At 50.7% G+C, this 26,504-nt stretch overlaps 1 protein-coding gene across 1 annotated transcript in view; it reads right to left on the bottom strand.

The window, feature by feature from the left end:
* MED27 (mediator complex subunit 27) overlaps nt 1-26,504 on the bottom strand; it is a 194,048-nt gene that overhangs the window by 12,596 nt on the left and 154,948 nt on the right. Inside the window, exons 5-6 of the mRNA XM_044264626.1 lie at nt 16,067-16,174; nt 6,304-6,345 (exon numbers count right to left, since the gene is read on the bottom strand). Of these exons, the coding sequence (XP_044120561.1) occupies nt 6,304-6,345; nt 16,067-16,174 (150 nt within the window). The remainder of the gene's footprint in view (nt 1-6,303; nt 6,346-16,066; nt 16,175-26,504) is intronic.

Genomic DNA, 26,504 nt, shown 5'->3' with positions numbered 1-26,504 from the left:
GTCAGAGACGGAGACTGGAAGTCACTGCTGCGTCTCTTCAGCGACGTGCAACGCTATGGCAGGTACACACGCTCCCGTGACAACCCGCCACACGGCCTCCTCCCGGAGGGCTGGTCCCGTCCTCCGGGAGCCATCCTTGGTTGGGGCAGCTCTCTTTCCTGGGGCCTGGCACTAGTGACAAGTGGGTCTATCATGTACTCCCCGGGCGGGCACTCAACCCGTGGGGAGTAATCGACGGATCCCCGGCTTCAGAGCAATGACTCTCCTGCGGATGACTCCGTCTCTTGCATGGAAAAGGCCCAGGTGGCCACTCGGTCAACCCCCCCACCCCCGACAAAGTCTGTGCGAGGCCGAGGTCGGTCTTTGTCTCTGAGAATGAACCAGCGAGGGAAGGCACGAGGAAGCAGACGGAGTGCTCTCTGCCCCCAGATGACCCACCTGTCCACAGCGAAGTTCTGATGGCCCAGCCCCGAGAGGGCTGCTCTCTCACGAAGCCTCTGGAACGAGACTATGGGCTCCGAGCCGGACATGCATGGGCGAGCACGCTTGTGTGGGGGATGCGCTGGTCCCCCGGTACTGCCTCTCCCGTCTCCGCCTGCCTGTCTGCGACTGTGCACACGGACCCCCTCTTTCCTCAGCCTCCCTGCCAGACTTAAGGCAGTAAGGAGCCGCAGACTTGCTCTCCCTCTCCCTAAGTTCCTGGATGAAAATGCACAGTGTTCGGGAATGAAGAGGTTAAAGATCAAAACGGTGACTGCCCCCGCAGAGTTTAAATGTCAGAAAAATATGAACACGCCTGAAACCCTTCTTGCCTCTTTGTGCTTCTGCCCTTTCAGACAGCCCCCTATTTCTAAGTCCCATTCTCTGAGTCTGCTCTGCTGGACGCGCTGGCTATAAAAAGCCTCTTCGCCCTAGGACCAAGTGCACAGAGCCTCCGGGGCTCCGCAGTAAATGATGGAGCCTGTCGGCAGCCACGGCCCCACAGCAAGCTGTCCCCGGCCCTCCGCCGCTCCCCTGTGCCCGGGGAAAGGGGTCTAATGAGGAAGAGGGAGAGGGCTTGCTGACAGTCCCGGCTGCAGACAAAAGGCAGGCCACATTTCGTTTCACGTGGTGGGATCTGCGACAGGACCTTGTGAGCTTGTCTCTGACCCAGGGAGTCCCGCGCGCACGGCCGAGGACAATGTGACAGGTGTGCTTTCATTCTCTTAGCTCCCGACATGGTCTTCCAGGACTGAGAAGGCAGCGGAAGCGCAGGTGGGCTCTGTGAGGCAGCCCTCCTCCCACCCCCTTCTTTGTCACATTGAGGGGAAAGACCTGGGGGGGGGGGTCCCACGTTCCCAGCAGGCATCTCTCTGCGGCGGCCACCACTGCTGCTCGTGGGCAGGGAAACCCGCAGTCTGTAGAAACTGCGAGCACACAATGACCGCCAAAGAAAGGAGGTCCTGGGGTTCTATACCAGAGCAATGCCGGGAGTGCGCTCCTCCAACCGCGCGGGGAGGGCCCGTGCCCGTGGCCCAACTCCTGACTCTGGCACTGATCGCCACCTCCCGACTCTGGCGAGCACATTCGGGAACTCTGTTCTGCCGGAGAGATCCCTTCTCACCGACGACCAAGGATCCTCCTTGACCGTGTCAGTGTGGTCTGAGTGACCATGTCACTTCCCTGCTATTTCAGACAATGCAGACATCGAGGGCGCCCCTGCCCGGTGTCCGTGCACGGGTGTGAGCAGACAGACGGCGGGCAGGGGAAAGCTTACCACAGAGCTCTCAGTGTCTCTGGGAAACGCTACCAGTACCATCGACCGGGACACCCGCAATTTAAGTGGGTGCACAAGAAGCAAATAGGGTCTGAGAAAAAGCTGAGACTAAAAAGCAGAGTTTAGAAATGCTGCCAACTCATCTTTTTCTTTCGGCATCTTGGGCTGGCGATGCTAGTCACCGTCCCGTGCACGGCACCAGCTTTGTTTTCATGGCACGGTCTGTCCTCTGTCCACCAATGCGGCCCGAGACGAAAAGAAAAATAACACGGACCGCCCTGCCTCTTCGTGCGGCCACCCTCGTGCCCTCCGTCCTCCCCAGCAGTGTCTTCCGCACGCGTGTGACTTTTTCTTTAAACAAAATCCCAAACCTCTTCCACGTGATGATGATTAGCTGAAAGCGTTAAGGTTGAAGCTTAACTCTGTACCACGCTATTTCCCGATATGTTCTGACTCGGACAGCGAAAAGACAATGTTTTAGTAGGGAGGACGGAGGACCCACGAACCCACCGACTCTCACCTGCCCCGGGACCGGACAAGGACTTCATTACGGGCAGGCAGTTGTAAACAGACGACACTGTCTTCCGTCCCCAAACTGCGGTTTCTGGAGTACAGGTCAGTGTCAGGTCAAGCCCATTTAGTTAAAATAGGTCAAGGCAGGGGTGACGAAGGGCTTCCAGAAAGGGCTCTGCCCACACAGACAACACGCTGTGCCCCAGGTGAGGTAAAATCCCCACAGACGGATCGTCCGACGCGCCACACAGACTGCCAGGGAGGCACGGCCGGCGCCCGCGTCGCTCCGACGAGACTAACGTCAGATTTTAAACGCTGCTTCGGTGTGCGTCTGTAGTTTTCAACAAACACAAAGAGCACTTGGCAGGTTATTTTTAGGGGAGGCAGGATAAAAATACAGCCTGTCTCTCCACATCCATGCCTCACCAAATCTGTGTTTCACACATTTTACAACTTCCTAATAAACTTTCTGCCGGCATTCAAAAATACTTAATACTACACAGAACATTAAAAAAAACGTATCTATGCAAAGGCGAGCATGTGCAAGCCCCTCGTACGTGAATGGAAATCGGACCACGGTGAAAAGAGCAGTTAGGGTCTGTAATGCTCACGGCTCCCTGAAGCCATGGCCCGAAGGGGGTAACTCATTGCAAGGCCACAGAGGACACGGAGATAAAGCAGGCAAAAAACCCAAAACCGCTTTAGTGTTCTCTTATTAAAGTGAAACACGATGCAGATAATGACCAGTGTTCTTTCTCTTTAGAACGCTTTTCCACCCACTGCTGGGGAAAAACACAACAAAAGCAGCCAGCATGGACAAAGTTATTAGCATTGAAGGCCGAGACGTTTGGCATACCGACCAAGTAAATGCCTCAGGTCTGGTTGCTTCGATAAGAAGGCTAAGATTCAAATGTAGCCGCCTGTCCCAAAAGCCTACCCATGACCACACACACCTTCCCTTTAGCTCAGCTGGGTAGCAGAGTGTTAGAAGAGTCAAGATGATGATTTTCTTTTTTTTTTTTTAAGATTTTATTCATTTATTTGACAGAGAGAGAGAGAGAGAGATCACAAGTAGGCAGAGAGGCAGGCAGAGAAAGAGGGTAAGCAGGCTCCCTGTTGAGCAGAAAGCCCGATGTGGGGCTTGATCCCAGAACCCTGAGATCATGACCTGACCGAGGGCAGAGGCTTAACCCACTGAGCCACCCAGGCGCCCCGATGATATTCTTTTTAAGGTAAACTTAATCGTGGACTAGAAAAGCTGCAAAGACGGAACGCAGGTTCTAATGTCCCCCCTCGCCCAGTTTCACCCACGGTGACACCCGTCACGGCCCGGTACATTCAGCCACAGCTAAGAAACCAACACGGGTTCCTTATTAGGGACTAAGCTTATTTTCTCATTAGTCTCGCTTTCTCTTTCAGGATCCAGCCCAGGACAGCATGCTGTATTTAACTGTGACCAGACTGTGAAATTGTACTGCTTAAGCAGGCTCCCTAAACATGCGGCGTCGGGCCTCAGACTCTTCTCTGAGCCGCAGGCATCCGCCCAGCCTTTTGTGCAGAAGGTCCGGGAACAATGTGAAGTGATGTAGTAAACCCCATTAGAGAGCTGGTCCATTATGCTGCTTTGTTACAAAAGTCCTACGCTCACTGCTCAGTGGGGACCGGGTTTCCTTCCGGGGTGATGAAAAGGTTTAGAACTAGATGAGGTAATGCTCCCCAGCACTATGAAAGTCATGGAATTGTGTTAATTTTGTGTTATGTGAATTTCCCCTCAACTAATAAAAAAAGTTCTACGCTTTCTCTCTAAGTTACCCAGCGTCCCCTGGACATAACTAATACTCGAATGGAAAGGATTTGGGCTCAGCTTTCAAAATTATGTCCCATCTCCGCACCGACCCCTTCAGTGGACTTGAGAATAAAATCTGAATTCTGTCCCCAGACCCAGAGGCCCACCCCTGGCTCTGCCTCCGTCCCCCGCAGCATTCCCTCCCGGCCCACTGTGCGCTCCCACCGCACGGGCTTCCAACAGCTCTTAGAACGCGCTCCTCCACACGGGCCTGGTGAGCTGCGGCCGCCACTGCCTGGGGATCTCCTCTCGCGGCCTTTCAAGTGACCGGTGCCCTCTCAGGAGCGGCCCATCTCAGTTTAGGTCTTGCCCCGTAGAGGCCTCCTGTGGCTGCCCCAACGTGAGTGGCCCCTCCTGCTGTTCTTGACTGCAGTCCGCTGGGGAACGCCCTGGAGTTACCCTCCTTCCTTCTCATGCCTCCCCGTCTGGTTTTCCCTCGAATTCTAACACCCAGCAGAGCGCCTGGCTCATCGCAAAGGGGCCCAGTAAGTCAGGACAGGGAGCCGGATGGGGCACGGAATGAAATCACAAGCACCTCCACCACGCGTGCCACTGGACAGAAGCGGAGAAAGGATGGAGAAAAGCAGACAGAGGCAGCCGGTGCCCTGCAGGGGAGCTGGTCTGGGTGCTACAGTGGGGGTGGTGGGGTGGGGTGGGGTGTGGCAGCCCTTGCAAGCCCCAGGTGCCGAGCTGCTCCAGGGAAGGGCCCCGTCTACCATCAGAAGCCGGGAAAGGGTTTTCTCTAGTCCCATTTCTTCTGACATCTCCCGAACAGCATTTCACGGGGAATCCTGACATCAGAAAAAGAGGTGACCAGACTGTCAAGCAGGGGTGGGGGGGGTGAGGATGGGGCCAGCCCGCCCCCCTCAGCCCATACTAGGCACCCGTGTAGACCACAGGGCTCTGACAAACTGAGCTTAAAAACCGGCTGAGCTTGGAGCAACTCAAAAGCCTCTGCTTCTTGTTTTTGTTGAAGCTATGGTTTCCATACAGCAGAAGTCACCCTTTGTAGGTGTGAGGTAACAGAAAATACATACATACACTGTTCGATCTCTGCCCCTGGTACCCGGCATAGAGCTCCTGAAATCCTTATAATTTCCTAAGTGATAAGAGCACTGGGGCATATCCTGTTCTAACGAGGGGACTCTGGGTGGGCCCCTGGGTGGGGACTGGTCACCAGAAAGGCCAAGCCATGATTTGGGTAATAAGAGACTTAGAATTTTCTGTCTCGCTCCCCTCCTCCAGAGAAAGGGAGTGGGGCTGGAAGCCGAGTTCATGATCGATTATGTCTACATGAGGGAGCCTCCGTAAAATGCCAGCAGTAGGGGGTTTAGAGCTGCCAGACTAGACAACGCAATGCCAGAAGACTGATGCACCCCAACTCCATGGGGACCAAGACTCCTGGGCTCGAGGCCCTCCCAGAGCTTCCTCCAGGTGTCCCTCCACCGGGCTGTTCATCTGTACCCTTTATCGTGTGCTCTCATAAGCCAGGAGACCTCGGCGAGCATTTCCCGGGTTCTGTGAGCTGCTCTGGAGACTGACAGAGCCCGAGGAGTGGGCACGGGAACCTCCGATCTCTCACCCATCTCGCACCGGTGGGGCGGAAGCACAGGTCACCCAACTTGTGACTGGGATCTGTAGCTCTGGGGCGATCGTGTCAGGCCAAGCTAAACTGTCCTGTTTCCGTGGGGACAAACCCCACATGTTCGGTGACCAGGAGGGGCAGAAGTGAAGTGTTTCATGTGCACAGTAATGGGGATTCACTGGAGACAAACACAAGAGGGAAGACACAGTAGGGGGTCTTCCCTATACAGGAAGGAAAGCACAGATTTCTCTCTACAGTCGGTGCGTTATTAGATCCATGACTTTGGGAACATAATACAATGTGTAATCATCACCACAATTAAGACACAGAATATTCCAATGACCCCGACACATTTCCTCTTGCCCTTTTGGCGACAATCTCCTGCCCTGACTCCCAGCCCCTGGACACCACCAATCTGATTTCTGTCCCTAAGGTTTTATCTTTCCCAGAATGTTTTTTCAGTGGAATCATACCGTGAGCAGCCTTTTGTGTCTGGCTTTTTCCACTTTTGAAAAAGCCTCTAACTTAAGACCAATATTTATACCTTTAAGCATTCATATTTCCCTTCCTGCTCCTGAGTAAGAAGGAAAGAGTAGAGCTTACCTTCTGGAATACTTGATAGTTGGATTTGGACCATATATCCAGCTGGGGGGAAAGATAGAAGACATCATCAGCATCGATTTTAGAAATGTCGGCTTCGAGAGAGGACACTGTAACCACTCTACACCCATCAGCTTGAACTAATAAACACAATTATGGAATAACAGGATCGCGGCATTGTGTGTGCATCTTAAATGTCCTGTTTAAATTTCTTCTCTCTCAACCTCTCAGTGACTTAAGGAAACCCACAGAGGGATATAGGGAAGTGAGCAAGAGGCACCTGTTGCATCCAAGGCTGCATGAGCAGAGCCCCTGGCTCCCTTCTCTAACCTGGACTCCTACCATACTTTTCTTGCATGGCCATGTCGACCGTGTCTCAGGACCTTTGCACAGATTTCTTTTCCCCCACAAACACTCACGTGGCTCCTCCTAATTTTCTTTAGTTCAAATGTCAACTTAAACTTGAGAGTCGTTTTCCAGTTACCCTGTCTAAAATATTATTTCCATATGTATTGTCTTCTCCTCATTGTTTCAAAAATTTGAGATTTTCATTGCACTTAAAACAACCTGGAACTTTCTTTCTTTCTTTTTTTAATATTTTATTTATTTATTTGATAGAGAGAGAGAAAAAGAAAGAGATCACAAGTAGGCAGAGAGGCAGGCAAAGAAAGAGGGGGAAGCAGGCTCCCTGCTGAGCACAGAGCCCGATGCGGGGCTTGATCCCAGGACCCTGAGATCACGACCTGAGCTGAAGGCAGAGGCTTAACCCACTGAGCCACCCAGGTGCCCCTGGAAGTTTATTTCTTTCGCTTATGTTGTCCTGGTGTGAGACCTAGCATGTCGCAGGCATCAGTAGGTCCGTGCCGAGTGGAGGAAAACTAGCTCCCAGCTGCTAAGCACCTGCTCCAGCCCAGTCACCACACTGGGCCCTTTACCGGCACTTGCTCATTTAATCCCCAGAACGAGCCAGTGCGGCAGGTCCCACTAGCAACCTTCCTTCCCAGAGGACGAGACGATGGTTTCAGAGCCATTCCGGCGTCCACGGCAACCTGGAGGGGCTTCTTACGGACGGTCTCCCCTGAGGGCGCTCAAAGCTGGTTGGCATCAGAAGCTGCCGGGGGAATTTTTTTGTTTTTTGATATACAGATTCCTTGGTTCCTCCCCTGGAGTGTCGGAATTAGTAGGCTTACAGTGGGCCTGAGAATCTGTTCATCTGTCTGTCTGTCTGCTCCCCAAGCAGTGGTGGAACCTGATGCTGGTCAGGCCAGGGACCCTTGATCGAGGGCACCCTCCTTCCCAAGTGAGGAAACTGGAGGTCGTGGCGAGGGCTCGGAGTCAACCTGGTTCATCCTCCTCGGGCTACACTGGGTATTGCACAGAGCATGTCAGCGGCTTACTTTAACCAAAAGGATTTTTGTCTTACAGTTTCGTATGATAAATCAAGTCAATACTTGATGTATTACTTATTTATTATTGAGTTTGAAACAAACTCATTGTTTCATGAGTTTATACTAATAAATTAAGAACAAAACCAGAATTGCCCCGATAATGTGCTGGGAGACAGCTCGAGGACAGTACAGATTAGAAGAGTCAGTATGTCCCACGGGTGCTAGAGAGTCAACGATAATATGTGAGTTCCAGAGCTGAACAAAATGGGCGTCTTGGAACCTGCCTTTGGGGCAGGCCAGGGCTCACGGTGGAAACCCGAGACACGGCTGTACGGCCCGTAGGTTGAGTCACTGACTGTGGAGCGCCTGGGAACCCGAGCAGCAATCTCACGGGAAGATTCCTCTAAAGACAGGAAGAAAAGTGTTGCACTTGACACGGGGGGGGTTCACAGTTCTGTTTTCGTTCTGAGGAAAACACCAAAATCTGGTTTCCTGAAGATGGTCCTCGGAACTGAGAGGTGGTCTGCGCACAGGAGCCCACTCAGTCCTCCCTGGCTTCCTCCTGTTCAGAATGAGTTGCCCGTATGCTGCGCCGTGTCTGAGAACTTTCAGGCCACAGAAGAGGTTGAGAGGATTCTGAGAGGGTTTCCCTGGGCCCCTGCGGGGCTCCTGCTGGAGAGGGCCAGTGTTAGCTGGTTCACGCCCGGGAGAAGGACCGGAAGAACTCCGCCCGAACAGTCACTCGAATGGGTCCGCCTCTCCCTAACCCCTCCGGTGTTACCATCTCCTCCCTGGATTTCCAGAGAAGCCCCCAGCTGACCCCTCTCCTTCAACCCTGGCTCAGCTGCTCTTCAGAAAGGTGGTATCAATTTTCAGTCACTGCTCCCCCACCGCAAGCCAGCTGATTAAAAAAAAAATCTTTAGGCATTAGAATTTTAATTTGGTAGGCTAGCAATTTGTAGAGGGAAAAGTGACATGTTACTTCAGATAACTTTGAAGGAAACCTCAAAAAAAAGACAAATGGAATGAACCCCACACTGTCCATTCTGCTGAAGAAAACTGCCGGCCAGCATCCTGGGGAGGAGAAGGCCAGTTCCTACCGGCTCTCCGTGCCGCAGCGGAGCTCAGGGCTTACAAAATGCAGCACTTAAAGATTATTCAGAGAGTGCAGAATGAATAAGAATGATTTTTTGTATCTCTCAGTTCTGCCAAATCACTGCCAAGACGACTGGGAGATGCCAAAGATTCTAAATTTTAGGGAGAGTATAACATCAGTGTCTCAACTCGGAACCAACACAGCTCCCCTTCCGTTTGAAGCCGACAGCTGTTTCTTCGGAGCTTCTCCGCTGTTTATCCTTCCTGCCTGTTCCCACCCTACGTAGGCAGACCAAGACCTAAACATGGGGCTATGGAAAACGAGAGAAGGAAGAAGCGGCCCATCAACCAAAAAGTTACAGCTTTTATTTAAAAGAGGAAATTATTAAAACAAAAAAAAGAAAACCCACCCCAACTCTTCAGTATCTGCAGAATGTTTTAACAGAGAAATCATCTAGGGAGAAACGCGCCCAAGTTTAATTAAGAGATGCACTCTCCAGCCTAATTGCGGCTTCTCAAACACACCACGCTCATTCAAAGGCAGTGGGCTGCTCTTTCTGAAAGGCAGTTTAAATATATAATTCAGGGCCCTAGGGAAGAGCCGCAGCCGTCTGGGACGGAAGGATGTCAGACAATACGCCCCACGTACCAGGTGCGCACGGTAAGAAAGGGAGCCGGGAACAATGGGTCCCCCTATTGCTTCGACGGCACAGCAGGCAGTTTGGACTTCATTTTCTGCTAGATTTATGCCAAAGAAAGCCATCTAAGTGAGCGTTCTGGAGTCAGTGCCCTGCGTCTCCTCAGGGCCAAGAAGATTTCAGAAATTCATTTCAGGGAGCCCAGACTGACCCAAGTGAATATTTATCAGCATTAGCTTATGGACCGCAAAGGTGGGCATGGCTACCAATTTTTTTGCTGGCTGTGATATTCAAAAAGGAGCATTCTGGAAGCTGTAAACTTTCAGCTGGGTGAACGGGAAATTATTCTGAACTATAATGTCAGGGAAAGAAAGTAAAGCACCTCTCAGTATTTTGGGCAAGAATTAGAAAGATCTTAAATGGAAAAGCCAGCCTCATGGTAATTGGTGGCTGAATCTGCAGTCTCAGGAGTAGCCTCTGGGACCCTGGGGACTGGAATGAGTACTTTAGGGGTAGGAATGTGCTCTATTCTTGGGTAAAAGGGAAACAAACCCCACAGATGACCAACCACTCTAGCACAGACACATCTGCTCTCAGGTTAAACATCAAGACGTCAAAAGCCCTCTCGACTAATAAGAATGGTGACGATCAAACTGACTTATCGAGAAGAAAAATCAGAATGGCCTAGTATCAGATGGCACGCCGGCTATGACAAGGACCCCTGCCACCAGCACGGCTGCACACCCCGTGAGGGCAGACATCATCCACTGAGGACCAGGCATGCGTCCTGTACTACACCTGCGTTTCCTTCCTTCCTCCCTCACTCCCTCCCTCTCTTTCTAAGATTTTATTTATGGGGCGGGGCAGAGGGAGAGAGACAAGCAGACTCCCCTCGGAGCGCGGAGCCCAAGCATATGGGGCTCCGTTGCTTCTGAAATCCTCCCAGAGATCTGGACGGGGATGATGAAACTATCCCACATCCCACAAGAGAACACCGAGGCTCCCAGAAGTAAAGTAACCTGTCCGACATCACACGAGTACGTGGAAGAAAATTCGAAACCAGCTCTGCCTCCAGAGGCCCAGCTCTCAACCTGGGAGGAAGACGGCCTCGGAGCTAGAATTCAGGACGACTGCGAGCCCCACCCCCAAGCGGGGGCAGCTGTTGCGGGGGGTGGCGCTCTTGCAGAAGTCCCACATGACACATGTGCTCCGAGGCCCGCTCATGTGACAACCATCACCACCGAAATTCACTTAGCAGCCAGTGGAAATTCTGGCAGCTTCTCAGAAAGTTACCAATTCTTCATTCCAAAAAATAGTACAAGGTACCATAAATGATCTAAAATTGACAATTCCAAATAAAATCCTTTAGCCTCCCAAGGGCCTTCAACTTCTGAAGCTTTTATTTATGAACACTGTGAGGTCAACAGGTGGTGCGTCAGTGGGACAGAGGGCCGTAAACCAGCAATGGTCGGGCGTCTCTCCATGATAATGCGGAAGTTTTCAAAACCATCAACTTCTACCCAGTCGCCTTCTTACTGTGCCCAGTCCTCCCTGGCGAATCAGGAAGAGAACAAGTCTCACCCCAGAACTGGTGCTATGGGTCTGCTGGTCTTCAACTTTCCACCTGCGATCAGGACACACATTTGTTACTAGCAAGTGCTGAAGGCACAAGTCCGGGCACCGTCCGCATGTGAATTAGACAGGAGGCCCCTTCCCCAGCTTTCCCCCCTTCCCCCATAAGTAACAAGAGGCCGTTTTTCTGAAGGTCGTCTGAACAATTTCAAAGGCTATAACAAATCAAAATGTTCCCTGCATCTAATATCAAACGGGGCTGATGCCAACACTTATTAGAGAAATCAGATTCAAGCTTCCCCAACCCCCTCGACCCCCACACACACACACATCCAACTTTGAAGTGGGAAGAATGCGGGGATCAGAAATTACCCTGGAGACAGCTCTGGCTGTCTTTGAAGGTTCCCTTTGATACCACTATTTCTTTCCTCTCTTTCGCTAGGAGGCTAAAAGCTGCCTTTTTTATTGATATGGGGTAATTAATGAAGCTATAGCATTAACATAACCTAAATCCCCTAATAAGATAAATTCAACCGAGACACACATTTTTTCACTTAAGTCTGGCAGGTATAAAGTCAGGACAATGGCCAGGTATTTCAACTTAAATCTGCCTTTTAACATGCTGAGTCATGGCTCTCTGTGCCTCCCTGGTTACAGTGAATAGCAGGCCGGTAAGTTTTAAAAAACATTTTTATATTTTATTAGAGGAATTACTCTACTAGAGCTTGGTCTCAGAAATATGCATCCCAGGTAAAGAAGCAGACGATGAGGGCGGCAGCAGGGGTTACTGCAAAGTGCAAAGCGACAGCCTCGCTGGCATTCTGATGGGGAAAAATCCGGCCAGTTCTGGAAAGCTGGGGCTCAGGGGTGGAGGGGGCACCGGGCCACTACTGTAGCAAGGGGGATAATTAAACCTTTCAGGAGGTGCTGGTTGCTTTGGGTTTGGAGGACACAGACTCTAGCAGTCATAGTTCAGACCCCAGCATGTCTGGCTTTCCAAGCCACGCCCACAGCATCCGGCTCGCGGGGCTGAGCTCAGACTGAGCTCAGACTGCGGTGAACCCCCCACCCCCCCACAAGCGCTCAGGCACCAACTCAGCAAAGGCGGACAGAACTGCAAGCAGCAATCTGGTCTCTAGGACCACACCCCATGCTCCAGGGGCTGCTTCCAAAGGTTACATTTTGTTTGGGACGGGCTAGACATTTCAGCATGTGAATTATACTAAGGCTTTCATGTGTATAACTAAACGTAAGTTCACATACACCAACATCAGTATTCAAAATAGAACACTAATAACGTCCACATGGTTTTGTAAAGTGCTCTGAAAAAAAGAAGGGGCTAATCAAAGTGGCTAGGATTCGATCCTGGGCAGAGCGGTCGTTCGGAGAGCTCTCCTCTGCCAAACGCGGTCAGTGTGCCTTTCCGACAGCAAGCGCCCTGGCCCCCTCAATCTTGCTATTCCCCGTTTTAGGGTCCCTGCTGACCACTTGGGCCAATGTGTGCAGCTATGAAAGGCAGCAAGAGGCCTCCTGTACCACATTTGTGATATGAGTCAGAGCCGAATTCAGGTTCCCAGACACATACTCATTTTCTTTCTGAGGAACACAGAACCCACGCTAACCTCTCATTAAGAAGACGCACACCACGTGCGCACGCGTGTGTGTCTCCTTCATTTTCCGCACTACGACTCCACTCCCGGCTGCTGCTTTTGGTCCTCGTCTCTGCTGTTCAGTTCTCCACCCTTCCACTCCGGCTAACGCACTGGCACATCCCGAGCAGGCTTCTCCACTGTCCCGTCCCACACGGCCCCCCGCTTCTCCGGCACTCCAGGCCCTCCATCTCCCTGGGACAGCATTACGGGACAGGGTCTTGGCCTTGAGGTGCTCCCAGCAGATGGAGCTCTGAGGCCCGGCGGTGTGCCTGCAGGTAAGTCCCAGTACATTCGAGGTCTCAGCTGCCCTCTCTGGAGAACAAGACTAACTTAAGCAGAACCTAGGACTCAATGACCACTGTGGGCAAAGTTTGCTTAGCATGACGCCCACGAGGACAACATACGGAGTACTTGGTGTTTCTATTAATTGCAAGAGAAACATGTCAACAAGTAACATGATGTACCGATTCTAGTCCTAGAAAAAGACTGTTCAAAATTCCATGATGTCATTACGAGGAGGCTCTAGAGTCTGGGCTCATGTAAGAGACCCTGGGAAACGGGGACAGGATGAGAGGACACGGTAAGCCCGGGTGAAGGGAAGAGCGGGTGTGTGAGGTGGGCGAGAGCACAAAGCATCCCGGGCTGAGGGCGCTCAGGGCGCGGAGAGTGAGCGAGAGAGCTGTGGAGCCACAAACAGCACAAAAGGCTGGACAGTGAGACAAAACGTGCGCAGAGAATGATGGCAGCTGAGGTCAGTAAGGAAGGCAGGGTCAGATCACCTGGCATTTCTATGTGCTGCTGAGGAGTCTGGATTTTATTCTAGAAGTTAGGGTTTTCAGAAGCGTGTTCTGTAAAACGCCAGTGTCACGATATACTGAGACGAAAGGAAGAAACAATGAATTTGGGGTTCAAATAAGTTAGGAAAATACCCCATACTATATGCGCCTCTTGGGAGATTCATAGGACACTAAGCAAACTGAAGTTTCCAAGAATTTCTTTAGTAAAGAAACCTACTGAACATTCTTGATCCCCAAGTTTCTCAGACATTTTGACCATGGACTGCTTTGTGTCTAAGACCTATTAATATTCTACTTTCCTGCCTGCTTTGGGCAACAGGGGATGGTGCGAGCAAGAAATCACATGCTTGGATGTGTATTCTGGGAAGACTGCTCTGGAAGCCCAGTAAAGGACAGACCGTGGGAGGGAAGGAAGACTGGAGACGAGGCCTGAGGGGGCCAGTGCACTTGCTCCATTGAGAAATAAGAACTGGAAGAAGGGGAGACGGACAGGAGGAGCCCGATTTGGGAGAGATTTAAGCAGGGGAAAACCAGAACCCACTGATGGAGCAGATTTGGGGGAGAGGAAGGAAGGCTTGAGTGATGAGGTGGTGGTACAGTTACCCCAGATGAGGAACAGCGGGGGGAACCCAAGTTTCGGGAAGAAAGCAGCGAGCAGAGTTTTGGGCGGGCTGAACATGAGGTGCGCCTGGCGAGGAGAGGTCCTGCCTAGACACAGGTCGGGAGTGGTCCCCGCAGGCTGACACAGGAAACCACGGTATGGGGCGCAGGTGGGGGGATGGCCGGAAGCACCTGAGGGGAAGCATACATACGTGCTGATTTTCTAATCCCTTGTTCTAAGCGCACCATAAAAATGGTCTTCATGATTCACTGAGCGGCGCTGGGCGGCAGCGTGGTGTTTGGTGGCAGGTGCTGAGTGCTTTGCTTTACAGGGTTTCGTGAGGACACCTTCCGGTGGGGAGAGACACAGCGCGAAAGAGATCGGCCAAGCAGGCTTAGACTCGAACTTCAGAGAACGCTTCTCCCTCCCCCGAGTTTGCACCTCTCCTCCTGGCTTCCTGTGTTTTGAGCCCTCTCTCCCCAGTGTGCTTCCAAGTCCCCGGAGGGCAAAGACCCTGACTCAAACCGGGTGTGACTAAGGAGTCGTGAACCTGGGACAAAGGCAACAAGAACCACATCTCTAATCGGCTGGGACCAGGGTCGCGGGGGCTCCTGACCCGGGTGGCTCCTGCGCCTGCTCCCTAGTTGGGAAGAGCTCGAGAGTGCTGCCGCCGGGGCTCACGCCTCACACGCACAGACCGCGCTGCCCCAGGGACGCGTCTACTCGGCACACGTGCGCTGAAGACACTCCAGTGCTTTCCCGAAAGGAAAGGCACGGACCGCTTTGTGTTCAGTGGGGACAGCTACGAGAACTCGGCCGGGTCCCTGAAGTTAGAGTAGCTTCCCTTGTTGACAACACTTGTGTGGGCTGTGGAGACGCGGGGTCACTTGCTCCAAACACAAACCTCATCGCTTTGCGGGTCCCAGCTCTCAGCGCACGCACCGTTACGGGCTAAGCGACCCTGGTGACCTTTTTCTGAAGCGCGTTCTACCCTCATTACAGTGTGGCACTGGGTGCCGAGTGCTAGCACCACCACAAACTTTCAGAATTGGAATGGGGGGGCGCCTGGGGGGCTCAGTGGGTTAAGCCTCTGCCTTCGGCTCAGGTCATGATCCCAGAGTCCTGGGATCAAGTCCCGCATCGGGCTCTCTGCTCAGCGGGGAGCCTGCTTCTCTCTCTCTGCCTGCCTCTCTGCCTACTTGTGATCTCTGTCTGTCAAATAAATAAATAAAATCTTTAAAAAGAATCGGAACAGGCTCCGTGAAGAGAAGGGAAAGCACAGGAGAGAGGATCAGATGGAGGCTCAGCGCCGGGAGTGGCCCGGGAGCACCCGGCTGAGAGTCTCAGGCAGAGCCCTCGCCAGGCTCCGGACGCCAACACAAACAAAGGCTGTCAGCTCCCATTAGCACCCTCTGAAGCTCCCCGGAGAGCCATACGGCCAGTGTGCAGTCAAGAGAAATTAGGGGTTCACATGGGTGAACTTTCCACGAGATAAACCACCCAAACAGCTGCAGTGTTCAGTGGGAACCTCGGGGGACAAGCCGCCTCCTCGGGGTGCCTTGTTAGTTCCATGGGAAAAGATCCTGAGCAAGTTGTAAGTCAAAGTAGCTCGAATTTTCCTCATCGTTCTAGGAAAAGCAAAATGCCGGAAATGCCAAACCCTGGGCTATTGATGTGCTGTGCTACTGGGGTGGGGGTTGGGGGGGGAGAAAGAAAGAAAGAAATCCATTTCCTCAGAAGACACATTTAATGAGGCAACTGGGGTCTAAGGTGATAAATTAGAAATTCAACTAAGGGCATCAGGCTTAAAGGGAAAAGCAGAAGCTTGATGAAAAATGCAAGGGGAGAGAGAGAGAAATGTTTTTCTGTAAAACGTTCATCTTCATACTGAGAAACCATGCTTGTGGACCATTTCAGCTATGACTGCTTGGTGTTTAATGTCATTCATTTGGGACTCGACTACGTTTGTTCTGGGACACAGAAAAAGAAAGGAAAACGAAACAAAAGATTCCAGAATGCTTACCTTGCCGTCTTCTGTGTAGACATTCTCACTATATCCCCTTACTATTGTTCGATCAATGAACAGACTCCGCATGACGACGATCACTTTCAACACCTTTCCCAAGGTCACCTGTCAAAACACATGCATGCAAACATGAAAGCTTACACTCGAACATGCAAATGCATGAGCTCGGCAAGACTCGGTGAAGAAGAAAGGCTCACCTCTCCCTCGCGTTGCTGACGGACGCAGGGGAGGGCCCTCGAGGGAGGGCATCCCTAGAGCCTTTGGGAACGAGCTCTGAACAACACGGCCCTCCTGCAGGCTAACTACACTGAGTGTACGTGAATTTTTGGCTTATAAATCTCGGGATAAGTTCCATATGTTTAATACCTGCTGGACAAAGTAAAATTTTTTTTTTCTGTCTTAAGATGATCTTTTTCAAAGGCTATCCTAGGATTCTGGCATCCTGGGATTTGGTAAGCACATTTGTTTTCCTATGATTTCATGGCCCTACATACACCCATGGAATATGCAGAAGAACAGAGCGGAGAGATTAAAGGCAGGCGCCAGATGCCCACCCGGCTGAACTATCTATCTATAATAGCCTAGAGTAAGTGCAGAAGCGATTCTAGTAACTTCTGAAGGTAAAAGGAAAAGTAGCTGGATTTTATCTCTAAAAAGGAACATAATCCTGGAAATACATTAAGTGCTTTTACTCTCAGAACCTAAGCACGTATTATGGATAAAAAAAGAAAACAAAACCCACACACCTAAAAAATAGTATAGTTTCATATAATGCCAGGGAAAAAGTAACCTGCTGTGCTTGCTGGAATGGGCTCAGCACTAAGAATAGAAACAGCACCTTCCTTTCTCTTGGGGGCTCATGTAACTTTTCTGATGCTTTACTGTACTTCTTCTGTTCGTTCCTCAGATGAGACCCTGGAGGCAGACTGGGAACAGGACCCACGCAGGGCCCACGGTCCAGCTTGTCTGACGGGGCTCCCATATCACAGAATGGGCTGAAAAGGGCCCTCACCCCAAGCCTACTCCTCTGACCCAATATATATACTCTGCTGCTGCTGATGCCACCTTCAAGCACCCTCTCTTTACTTCCCTGTTCTCTGCTGTCCGACTGTCCCCAGCAACAACCCTCCTCTTTCCTTGATGAGTCCTGGGTATCAGCAAACGTTCCTAGTATCTGGTTCCTTCAATAACTTCTAAGTGCTGAGAGGATCTCTCTGTTTTTGTGTGCCTAAAATGGTCCAGAATTATAAACAGCGTTAAGAAAAAGAGATGATACCCTTATTTACATTCAAGAGAATGTTCATAATAACATCTCACTTCTGGATAGTACTTCCAAATACTGCTACACCGTGTAACATTTAATGGGGCATCTCCTGAAGAACTGGAAATCACTAGATAAGGATGTCAGTAAACCACCAAGGTAGGAGCCCCAACTCTCTCTAGTTCACATGGAGGCTACACAGAGGAAGGGAGAGAGGGAGGAAAAGTTCACAGGTTTGTGATTCTAAGCACCAAAACTAAGGGCCTCTCACTGAGGTGCAGTGGGGGTGCAACACACCGTCTCCAACAGGGTCGCCATTTTCAACTGCCTATTTTAATACTCTTTGCCAATTAGCAGAGATAACTAAGCTATTATTTCTTTAAAAAAACCCAAATCTTAGGGCGCTTGGGTGGCTCAGTGGGTAAAGCCTCTGCCCTCGGCTCAGGTCATGATCTTAGGGTCCTGGGATTGAGTCCCGCATCGGGCTCTCTGCTCAGCAGGGAGCCTGCTTCCGCCTCTCTCTCTGCCTGCCTCTCTGCCTACTTGTGATCTCTCTCTCTCTGTCAAAACAATAAACAAAATCTTAAAACAAAACAAAACAAAAAAACCCAAGGTCTAACTAACCAATACACTGCCTTTGTCATTTTTTCAAGTATTTTAAGATGGAATTCAGAAAAAAAACCCCAAAACACACTAAAGGTACAAGAAATTTTTGTATTTAATTCTTGTTTTTAAAAGTGAATTTTGTTATTTTAAAGCTAACGAATACTAAAAACTTAACTAATAAATAGGCTTGTAATAGAAAAACCTAAAATTAGAGTAAAAAGGAAGGAAATAATCATTCACAGTCTGCCCTTCTAAACCACTAACATTTCAAGGGGATTTCCTTTCCATGTTTTTACTATCAAAGATTTGTGGATTTCAGAGAAAAAGAGGTCAGACTTGGGGTCACCAGAGGCAGAGGGGAGGGCAGGAGGAACTGGAAAAAGGGGCCAAAAGGCCCAAACGTCCAGTTACGAGATAACTATGTCCTGGGGGTGTGATGCGGAGATGCTGACCGCTGCCTGCGCTGCGGGGGGGGAGGGGGTGAGAGGAAAGCCGTGTACCGCGTGAATCCTACAAGGTCCCATCACAAGGACAGATTTTTCTTCCTTTTATCAAATCTGTATGAGACGACAGATGTTGGCGGAACCTACAGTGGGCATCATTTCATATCAAACCACTGTGTCCTATACCTCAAACTTAAATGAGGTGTAAGTCAATTACTTTGTAATAAAACTGGGAGAAAAAAGATTTTCTGAGTTCTGTGTCTGAATTTTTAACATGGTTAAAACTGAAACTATAGGGGCACCTGGGTGGCTCAGTAGGTAAAGCCTCTGCCTTTGGTTCAGGTCATGATCTCAGGATCCTGGGATAGAGCCCCACACCGGGCTCTCTGCTCCACAGGGAGCTTGCTTCCCCCTCTCTCTGCCTGCCTCTCTGCCTACTTGAAATCTCTGTCTGTCAAACAAATAAATAAATAAGCAAATCTTAAAAAAAAAAAAACAACAACCCTGAAACTATATATCTAATTTCAAATCAAATTTTTATTTAAAGATACGATGTATGCATTGTTCTTTACTGCTGTGCAGTCTTCAAAAACGGCAGTCTGTGCTGCTGGTATTCTCCTATTGCTGGACATGAGTTGCTTCCAAGTTTTCCCCAATATAAATATGCCTACAATGTGCGCTTTTGTCCACCAAGCTTTTGCTGTGTTTGGGATTATTTCCTGGAGACAGCTTTGTACAATTATAATTACTAGGGCCAGCAGTACAAATATTTAAAGTCTTCTGATGCAATCTGCCAACATGAGCCGTAAGGGTTATTTATGCCAGCTACAAAGGTATAAACATACCTACTTCAGTCCTCTCTTGTTGATAACAGGTACCATTAAACCAAAAGAAAACAAAGTCAAAGCCATCCCCGCCTGGAAGGAGCAATTTAGCTAATTTCTTGAACCCATTTATTTATCTAAAAAATGTTAACAAAGATTTATTTATTCTAGAGAGAGACAGTGTGTGCGTGTGAGTTGGGGGAGCAGAGGGAGAGAATCCGCAAGCAGACTCTCCACTGAGCGTGGAGCCCGGCATCCCTGAGATCATGACTCAAGCAGAAATCAAGAGTCGGATGCTTAACTGACTGAGCCACCCAGGCGCCCCGAACCCATTTATTATGAAATACTTAAACACATATACAAAGTAAGCAAAGCAGAAGAAAACACCTCCACCAACCCCTGCCCCCAAACTCCACCAACCACAGCTCTCGGCAAATCCTGTTTCCTCCACCCCACCTACTTTCCCTTCCTGTGTTACGTCAAAACAAGGAACAGCCATAGTATCGTCATTTCATCTGTAAACATATCCTTCTGTGTCTCTAAAAGGACTCTCAAAACAAAAAAAATGCAAGACTACCATGCCATCCCACACCACAATCAACAACTCTTTTTCAGTATTATCAAAACTGAAGTGGTCAGGGTTCAAATTTCCAATAGTTCTGTAAATGCCACTTTTAAAAAAGTCTGCTTGTGCCAGGATCCAAATATAGCCCACACAATGTGATTGGCTGACAAGTCTCAAGAGGCTCTCCTAAACTAAAGGTTTCCCGTCTCTACTCCCACACCTTATTTTGTTTGTTGAAGAAACTGGGTCATTGTTTTCTACGGCATTTCCCGCAGTCTGGATTTCGCTGACAGCATCCCCATGGTGTACTTTACGCGTTCCTCCTTACTGTGTACTTCCTGCAAACTGGTGTGAGAGGGGATTCAGGCTTGATTTCTTTTAGCATGGCGAGTTCACGGGAGGTGTTAGGGTCTACCAATGGGGGCCAAGCGAACTTGGGTGTCTCAGCACGTGACGCTGGCAGGGGCTGACCCTTTAATTCACCAGGGTCTCCAGCCAGCCACATACTACTGTGATCGTTCTGTCTTTGTTTACTAGCTGGGACACTTTTATAAAGAAAAACTGCCCCCATGTACTACTTGGCTACTCAGTGATCAAGTCTGTTACACAGGAAAGGCAGGACAAATGCTCCATTCTTTCCATTTACCAGTTTTCAAAACAAGGCATTGGTCCACTAGTTTCCTTCCAATGCAGACGGCTCAGTTTTCCACCCAGCATTATTATAAACTCATGGATATCAACATATCTGGCATCTTCATAGCTGATATAATCATTAGTCTTACGTTCTTACTGATGCTCACATTGCTCTGTGGCCCGTGGGCGTCTCCTTGGTTGAGTCCCTCTGACACACTCTAGTCTCTGTGATGGCTCCCCTGCTATCTGGTACAGGCCAGTCCAGGTTGGTCCAGTACAATTCCTGCCTGAGGTCACGAGTCAGCCATCTTCTCCACAGCCCTTGCTCTTTTCAATGGAAAACGGCATTTCAGGACCATGGCCAGGGCAAGAGGGGCAAAGAATTCTGAGGGCTTAAAATTTTTGTTTTTCATTTTATGAATATGAATTAGGTCTGTATTCTCCTTTCCACCTTCTCCCTCAGTGACTGTTCCCATGACTTGTGCCCCTACTAGCCTGCAGCAGTTGGTGGACAACTCCATTATCTTTCAAATCGGTAAAGCTCTCTGAAGTTTGTCCCTTCTTTCATGTTTTTTTTAAAAAAGATTTTATTTATTTGACACACAGAGAGAGCAAGCGCAAGTAGGGGGAGCAGCAGGCAGAGGCAGAGGGAGAAGCAGGCTCCTTACTGAACGGGAAGCCCTATGTGGGGCTTGATCCCAGGACCGTGGGATCATGACCTGAGCTAAAGGCAGATGCTTAATCTACTGAGCCCCCCAGGTGCCGCAGGTTTGTCCATTCTTATTTTTTAGAAACCGAGAAAGGACCCTTGTGCTCATCTGGGTGGAATATGCGTAGGCTTATGGCTTTCTGAATTTTTAGCATGGCCGTAATGCAACTATGTATACAACTTTGAAGCCTGACAGAGAGAGGCTCCAGAATCAGATGCACTTGGGAGGTCTCAGGGAGGCTGGAAAGCCTGGCCGGCCGTCTACCAGCTCTGAATGTGGGCTTCCTCTCACCGGCGAAGGTCACGACAGCTCTACCTCAGAGTGACTGTGAAGGTCAGCAAGACATGCCCCGGGCGAGGGTGAGGAACAGGGCGGACGAGGGTTAGGTTACCGGCAGTAACTGCCGCTCCTCCACCGGAGCCCGGTCTGGATTCGGCGGAAGTGAAACCATTTGAAGCCAGTTAACAGCAAAGCTGGGACCAGTTCAGTGATCTTGCCACTGATGTTAATCTACCCTTCTGCTGTGGGACCTGGGGCTGAAAGAAAGTTGCAGAGAGAGGGTGACAGTGGTGCTGGGCCCTGAGGACTGAACAAAAATGTGCTTCTGACGAATGACTGCCGAGTGGGATCTGCAAGCCCGAGAGTCGGGGCAGTTTAGGGGAAGACACGGATGAAGCTGTCTTGTGCGCTGATCTAGACATACCCTGCTGACACCCAAAAGAGGCCATTTAGTGTGTAAGTCAAGTACCCTGGGCTTCAGTCCCACCTCTGTCACTGGGCCATGTGACTGACGGCAAGTCAAACCACCTCTCAGGCCTGTTTATTCAGCTGCGAAATGCGGAGGGACCGTGAGGGAATCATCGAGGTGATCCGCGTGAAGCGTGGCTGTGGGTGTGGCACAGGACAAAGCCAAGAGCGGCTGAACTCTGATTCTCTTGATCCTGCTGTGGTGGAAAGAGCCACAGGAGCCTTTCCAGCTCCCATCGAGATGGAGCTTAACGCACACTGATGTTCTTCCCAGCCCTCATGTCACTCTATAAGGATTCAGATTCTTACAAATCCAGACTACGCTAGCTTCGAACGAAACTGGCTGCACCAGGATGTAATGACCTCGGAGCTCTGGTACCTGACCCGGCAATGCATTGTAAACCGGCCAGCGGACATCAGCCCACAAAGCAGCCAGTGCCGGCCGTGGTCCTGGGCAAAACGCCCAGTGACAGGGGCTACAGGCTGATTCTTGGCAACTGCCTGGGATACCACAAATAAAGCTAATGCCATCTGGTAATGAAGCGGGCTCGCTGTTACCAAGGTAACACTTCTATTACCGAGCAGCGCGTTTCCGAAGAGCTCACTCACTACTCCTCCTGTGTCCCCATGAGTGCTCAAATGTCAGGCTGGGAAGAGTCAGAGGAAGCCAGCGGGCCTCCAGGCCGGTCATCCCCCGGACACGGAGATGCCCTCAACCGGGCCATCACTGCCTCACTGCCTGTGGGCTAGCTGCGCTCTGGGAGGCTGGGGCTGCATCGGTGGTCTTCTCTACCGGGTCTAACAGCCACCTGCCGAGCTGAATCCCAGTAAGAGAACTTCCTGTTCATGATGGCATGGCAAGTCACAGGATAAGAAGGGAAAGTGGGAGGAAAGTTGAGGATCATAGCAAAAATATTTAGTTGCGCTCTGCCACCAACTGTTGTCGAACACAGACTTAACAAGTCTGGTAGCTGAGATGTTACCTGGACTAGCAGACCACGTGAGCTTACAAGGTCAGAGGTGAGAGAAATGGCTCACTTAAAAAGTTTATCCCTTCGAGACTGGTGAGGGGAGAAAGGCACTTCGAAACTGAGCAGTATCTGTGTCCAGGATACAGGGAGGTGGGCATGTCTGGGAGAGAGGGGAGGGGAGGGGAGCAAGAGGTCCTTCGCATGTGGAACCTGGTACCAGACACGGCATCCCTGACCAGGCAAAAATCAAGTGTATGGGAGGTGAAGGGGGCAGCATGACATCCGTCACTCAGACAAAGGCTGGATGGCCGAGCTCTGCTTCAGGGGAGGGGGTACGTTAACAAAGGAGGGGTAAAAGAAGTCAAACATGTGGTCATCTACGAATGTTATTTTCCAAGTATAAACAAGGTCAAGTGTAACATGTAGGTGTCCTTAATGGGTCTGCTGTATTTTAAGTGACATTCGTCCAAGCGTCCTTGGAAGGGTGGGGTATCGGGAGGGAGGGAGGGAGACGCAGCTCCACGGAGGCTTGGAACAACTTTTCTTCAATACAGCATATTAAGAGCCTTCATCTTCGTACTAATTCCACATGAAGAGAAGGATAAATTGAACACTTTCAGCAAGCGATTACTGACACCTGTGCCTGTGCTACGTGAGGCCCTGAGGGAAGATGTGGATTCAGAGAATCATATAACTTTAGAGCTGGAAAGGACTTTAAAAATCATTTTTCCCAACTCTCCCACTTTTAAAGGGGCGAACTGAAGCCTACGGAGGTTAGGGGTCCAGTATGGCTCCTGCCTTGCCGGGGAAACAGGGCTGGCAGGCGCCTGAGTTAACTGCAGGGCACGTAAGTACTAGACCAACGTGGCGCTCACGGGGCATGAGAAGTTTTGGGGCGGGTGGCGCGCTCCATCACCGAGCCCGGCCGGCATCAGCAGAAAATGCTCCGTTTGGCCCCGGTCCAATTTAGCACATGTTCGGAAAGGTGGAGCTGGCTGTACAGACGAGCGGTCCACAAGCGGTATTTCATGGAACATTCGTGCAAGAGATGTTCTTAGATGCGGCCCAGAACAGAAGGTCCAAAGCCCACGCGGGCTTCCCTGACCCCTGGGGGGCTTCCCCTGCACACCGCAGCCTCACTCACCTCTTGACTTAGGACGAGGATGGGGCATGCCCAGGAGGCCAGAGCTTCCCCTCTAAGAACCCTGGGAGGTAGCCAAGCCGGGTGTCTCTCATTCTCAAGAGAAGGCAGCTGAGGTTTCAAAAGATTCGAGTCTAAGTTCCCTGTTTTCTGTGCAGGGCCAGAAGCGTGCCTCTCGCTGTTCCCTCTTCCCACGCCGAGCCCATGGCCCCCACCACTGCCTCTGCCTCACGAGCAGTGGCAACCAGAGTCCTGCTCCACCTCGTCCTCCGGCCACCCCGCCATCTTCTCTGGGACGCTGGCAAGTGGCGTGAAACCTGGACTTGAGCTCACAAGACTCCTGGTCTCCCTCACAAATGGCTTTAAACTCACATTCTGGATCCCGTCTATATGACCCTATTAAAGCACGTTTCATCCAATGTTAGCATTTAAAAAAATTTTTTTAGCATTTTTTAAACGTAACTTAGTGCTCCGACTTCTGCATAGCTGGTAGGTATGTACAGTCCCAACACTCACGCTGGGTGAGCAGTTCTCCCAACGGCAGTCTTCCAGAAGCCACAGCAGTGAGGGGGACTGACAGTAGAGGTAGAGGAAAATGCGCTGTTGCTTCGTTCTAGGCAAACGCTCACACTGGATATAGCTACAAGGAAACGGACACAGACCCACCCCGAGGCTGACACTCCAGGAGGGCTGAGGTGCAGACCCGCTCTCTGTCAGCGGCCCGGGAGACGAGGCCGCCAGCACGGCAGAGAGCTGGCCGGTAACAGAATCGTAAAAGGGAAACGGGCGATGTGACTTGGAAACCAAGGGGTCAAAGCAAGGGATTGTCAGAGATAAGATGGATATTCCTGCATGCTGAAGGCCACTCGTTTTGCTCAACGGGATGGACCTCTGATGATAAATGCAGCACAATGCGATATAAGGAAAAATGAAACCGGAAAGCAACCCCAACGTGTGGACTGGACTTGCAATACAGAGTCCTCACAGCCCCGAGACAGGAACTCTATTTTCCCTTTTGACAAAGGCCCAGGAAATATGAGGCAGATAAGCCAACTTTAGATTCAGTCTACCAACAAGTCAGAAAATCAACTGCCAGCAAGGAAAGAAGGCATGGGAATTATGTTTATGAACTCTGGGACAAAAAGACACGGGAGCTTAGATCTTCGCTCTGCCCTTCTTGACCCTGTGACCTGGGACAAGTTATCTGGGCTGTTCAAAACCCGTTTTCTCCCCTGTAAACCCAGGATCAGGCTGTTGTGAGAGGAAACGACACCAGACACGTGCCGCACTCAGCAGAGGTCAAGCTGGGCTCCTCCTACTGGTCCCCTTGTCACTGGGGGAAAGCAGCACGGCACAGGGGCAAGAGACCCAAGTTCAAGTTCTGCTCCTGCCACATATGGAGAGCAGCGTGGCCCTGGGAAAAGCAACCCCAGTGGAATTCTGGCTTTCTCATCTCTGAAACGGAATCTTTAGGTGAACTGGACAGCTGGTGTGATCCGGCGCCAGGGTGGGGGGTGGCCCCTACTGGCCCTCGCTACATGGTAGCAAATGTTTTTAATAATTATTCTCAAACACCCTGCCTAATAAGATGGGGTTTATTTTGCCTTCAGCGGCTTATTCTGTTGGTGAATGGACTCCCTTGCGAAGAGGTGCCCCTGTTAACCATTTGGGCACCTGCTCCTCCCGAACCCCCGCCTACCTCTCTTCTGAGGTCAACCCTAAACTGGCTGGAGGGGAACCTACAGAGGGTTGACTCATCTGCTGCATCTGGCCAAAAGGTTTCCTGAGAAGGATGGCCTGAGAAATAACCTCCTATTTCATGTGCTGAACATAACTTTCCTTGTAATCTTCTTACCCCTGCTCCCTCCAGGTTCCCCTCAAAACAGTAACAAAAATCCACACACGAGGTAAAAAACAAAAACCGGAGTGGAAGGAGAAGGGCTGTCTGTCCTGATCTGGGTCTCTAACTACCTTGGGCTTCCCCCGCTGTTAGGAAAGATACCGCAAATTGTCAAAATAACACTTAGTGCACTCTAATTTATAAAACGTAACTTCAACTATGTAAGAACAGCTCTGCTGGGAAAGAGGCGAGTGCGGAACTGATGCACGGCCTGCATGAAAACAGGGTGTCCCAGTTCCGAGAAGATTTATGGGACTGCAGTGGGGTTCAAGTTAGCTGACGAAAGGAGAAGCGGACTATGTTCTCGAACATACCGAAGATGGTCAGTTTCTCCTATCAGATCTGAGAGGATCTTCAAGGACAGGTGCACTTTCCTCGTTCCCAACACTGGCCACGCAGGTAAGGAACGTGCAATGGTCCTGCCTCATGGAGCCTACCTGTGCCAGGGAAGCTGCTGCCTCCTGCACTGGGGTGGGGGTGGGGGGTGGCGGAGGCGGGCCTGTCCAAGGGCCACCCTATATGGTGGCCTGGAACAGAAGGCTCTGTCCACTCTGGCTAGGCCAATCAAACTGCCTCCTTCCAGAATTCGGTCTGCAGAGCATGAAGGGTGGGAACAAGCCACAACACCCATGAG

Source organism: Neovison vison, chromosome 9 (assembly GCF_020171115.1).
Source record: "Neovison vison isolate M4711 chromosome 9, ASM_NN_V1, whole genome shotgun sequence".
In the NCBI taxonomy this organism is placed as follows: Eukaryota; Metazoa; Chordata; class Mammalia; order Carnivora; family Mustelidae; genus Neogale; species Neogale vison.
This window is presented reverse-complemented; position numbering and strand designations above follow the sequence as displayed.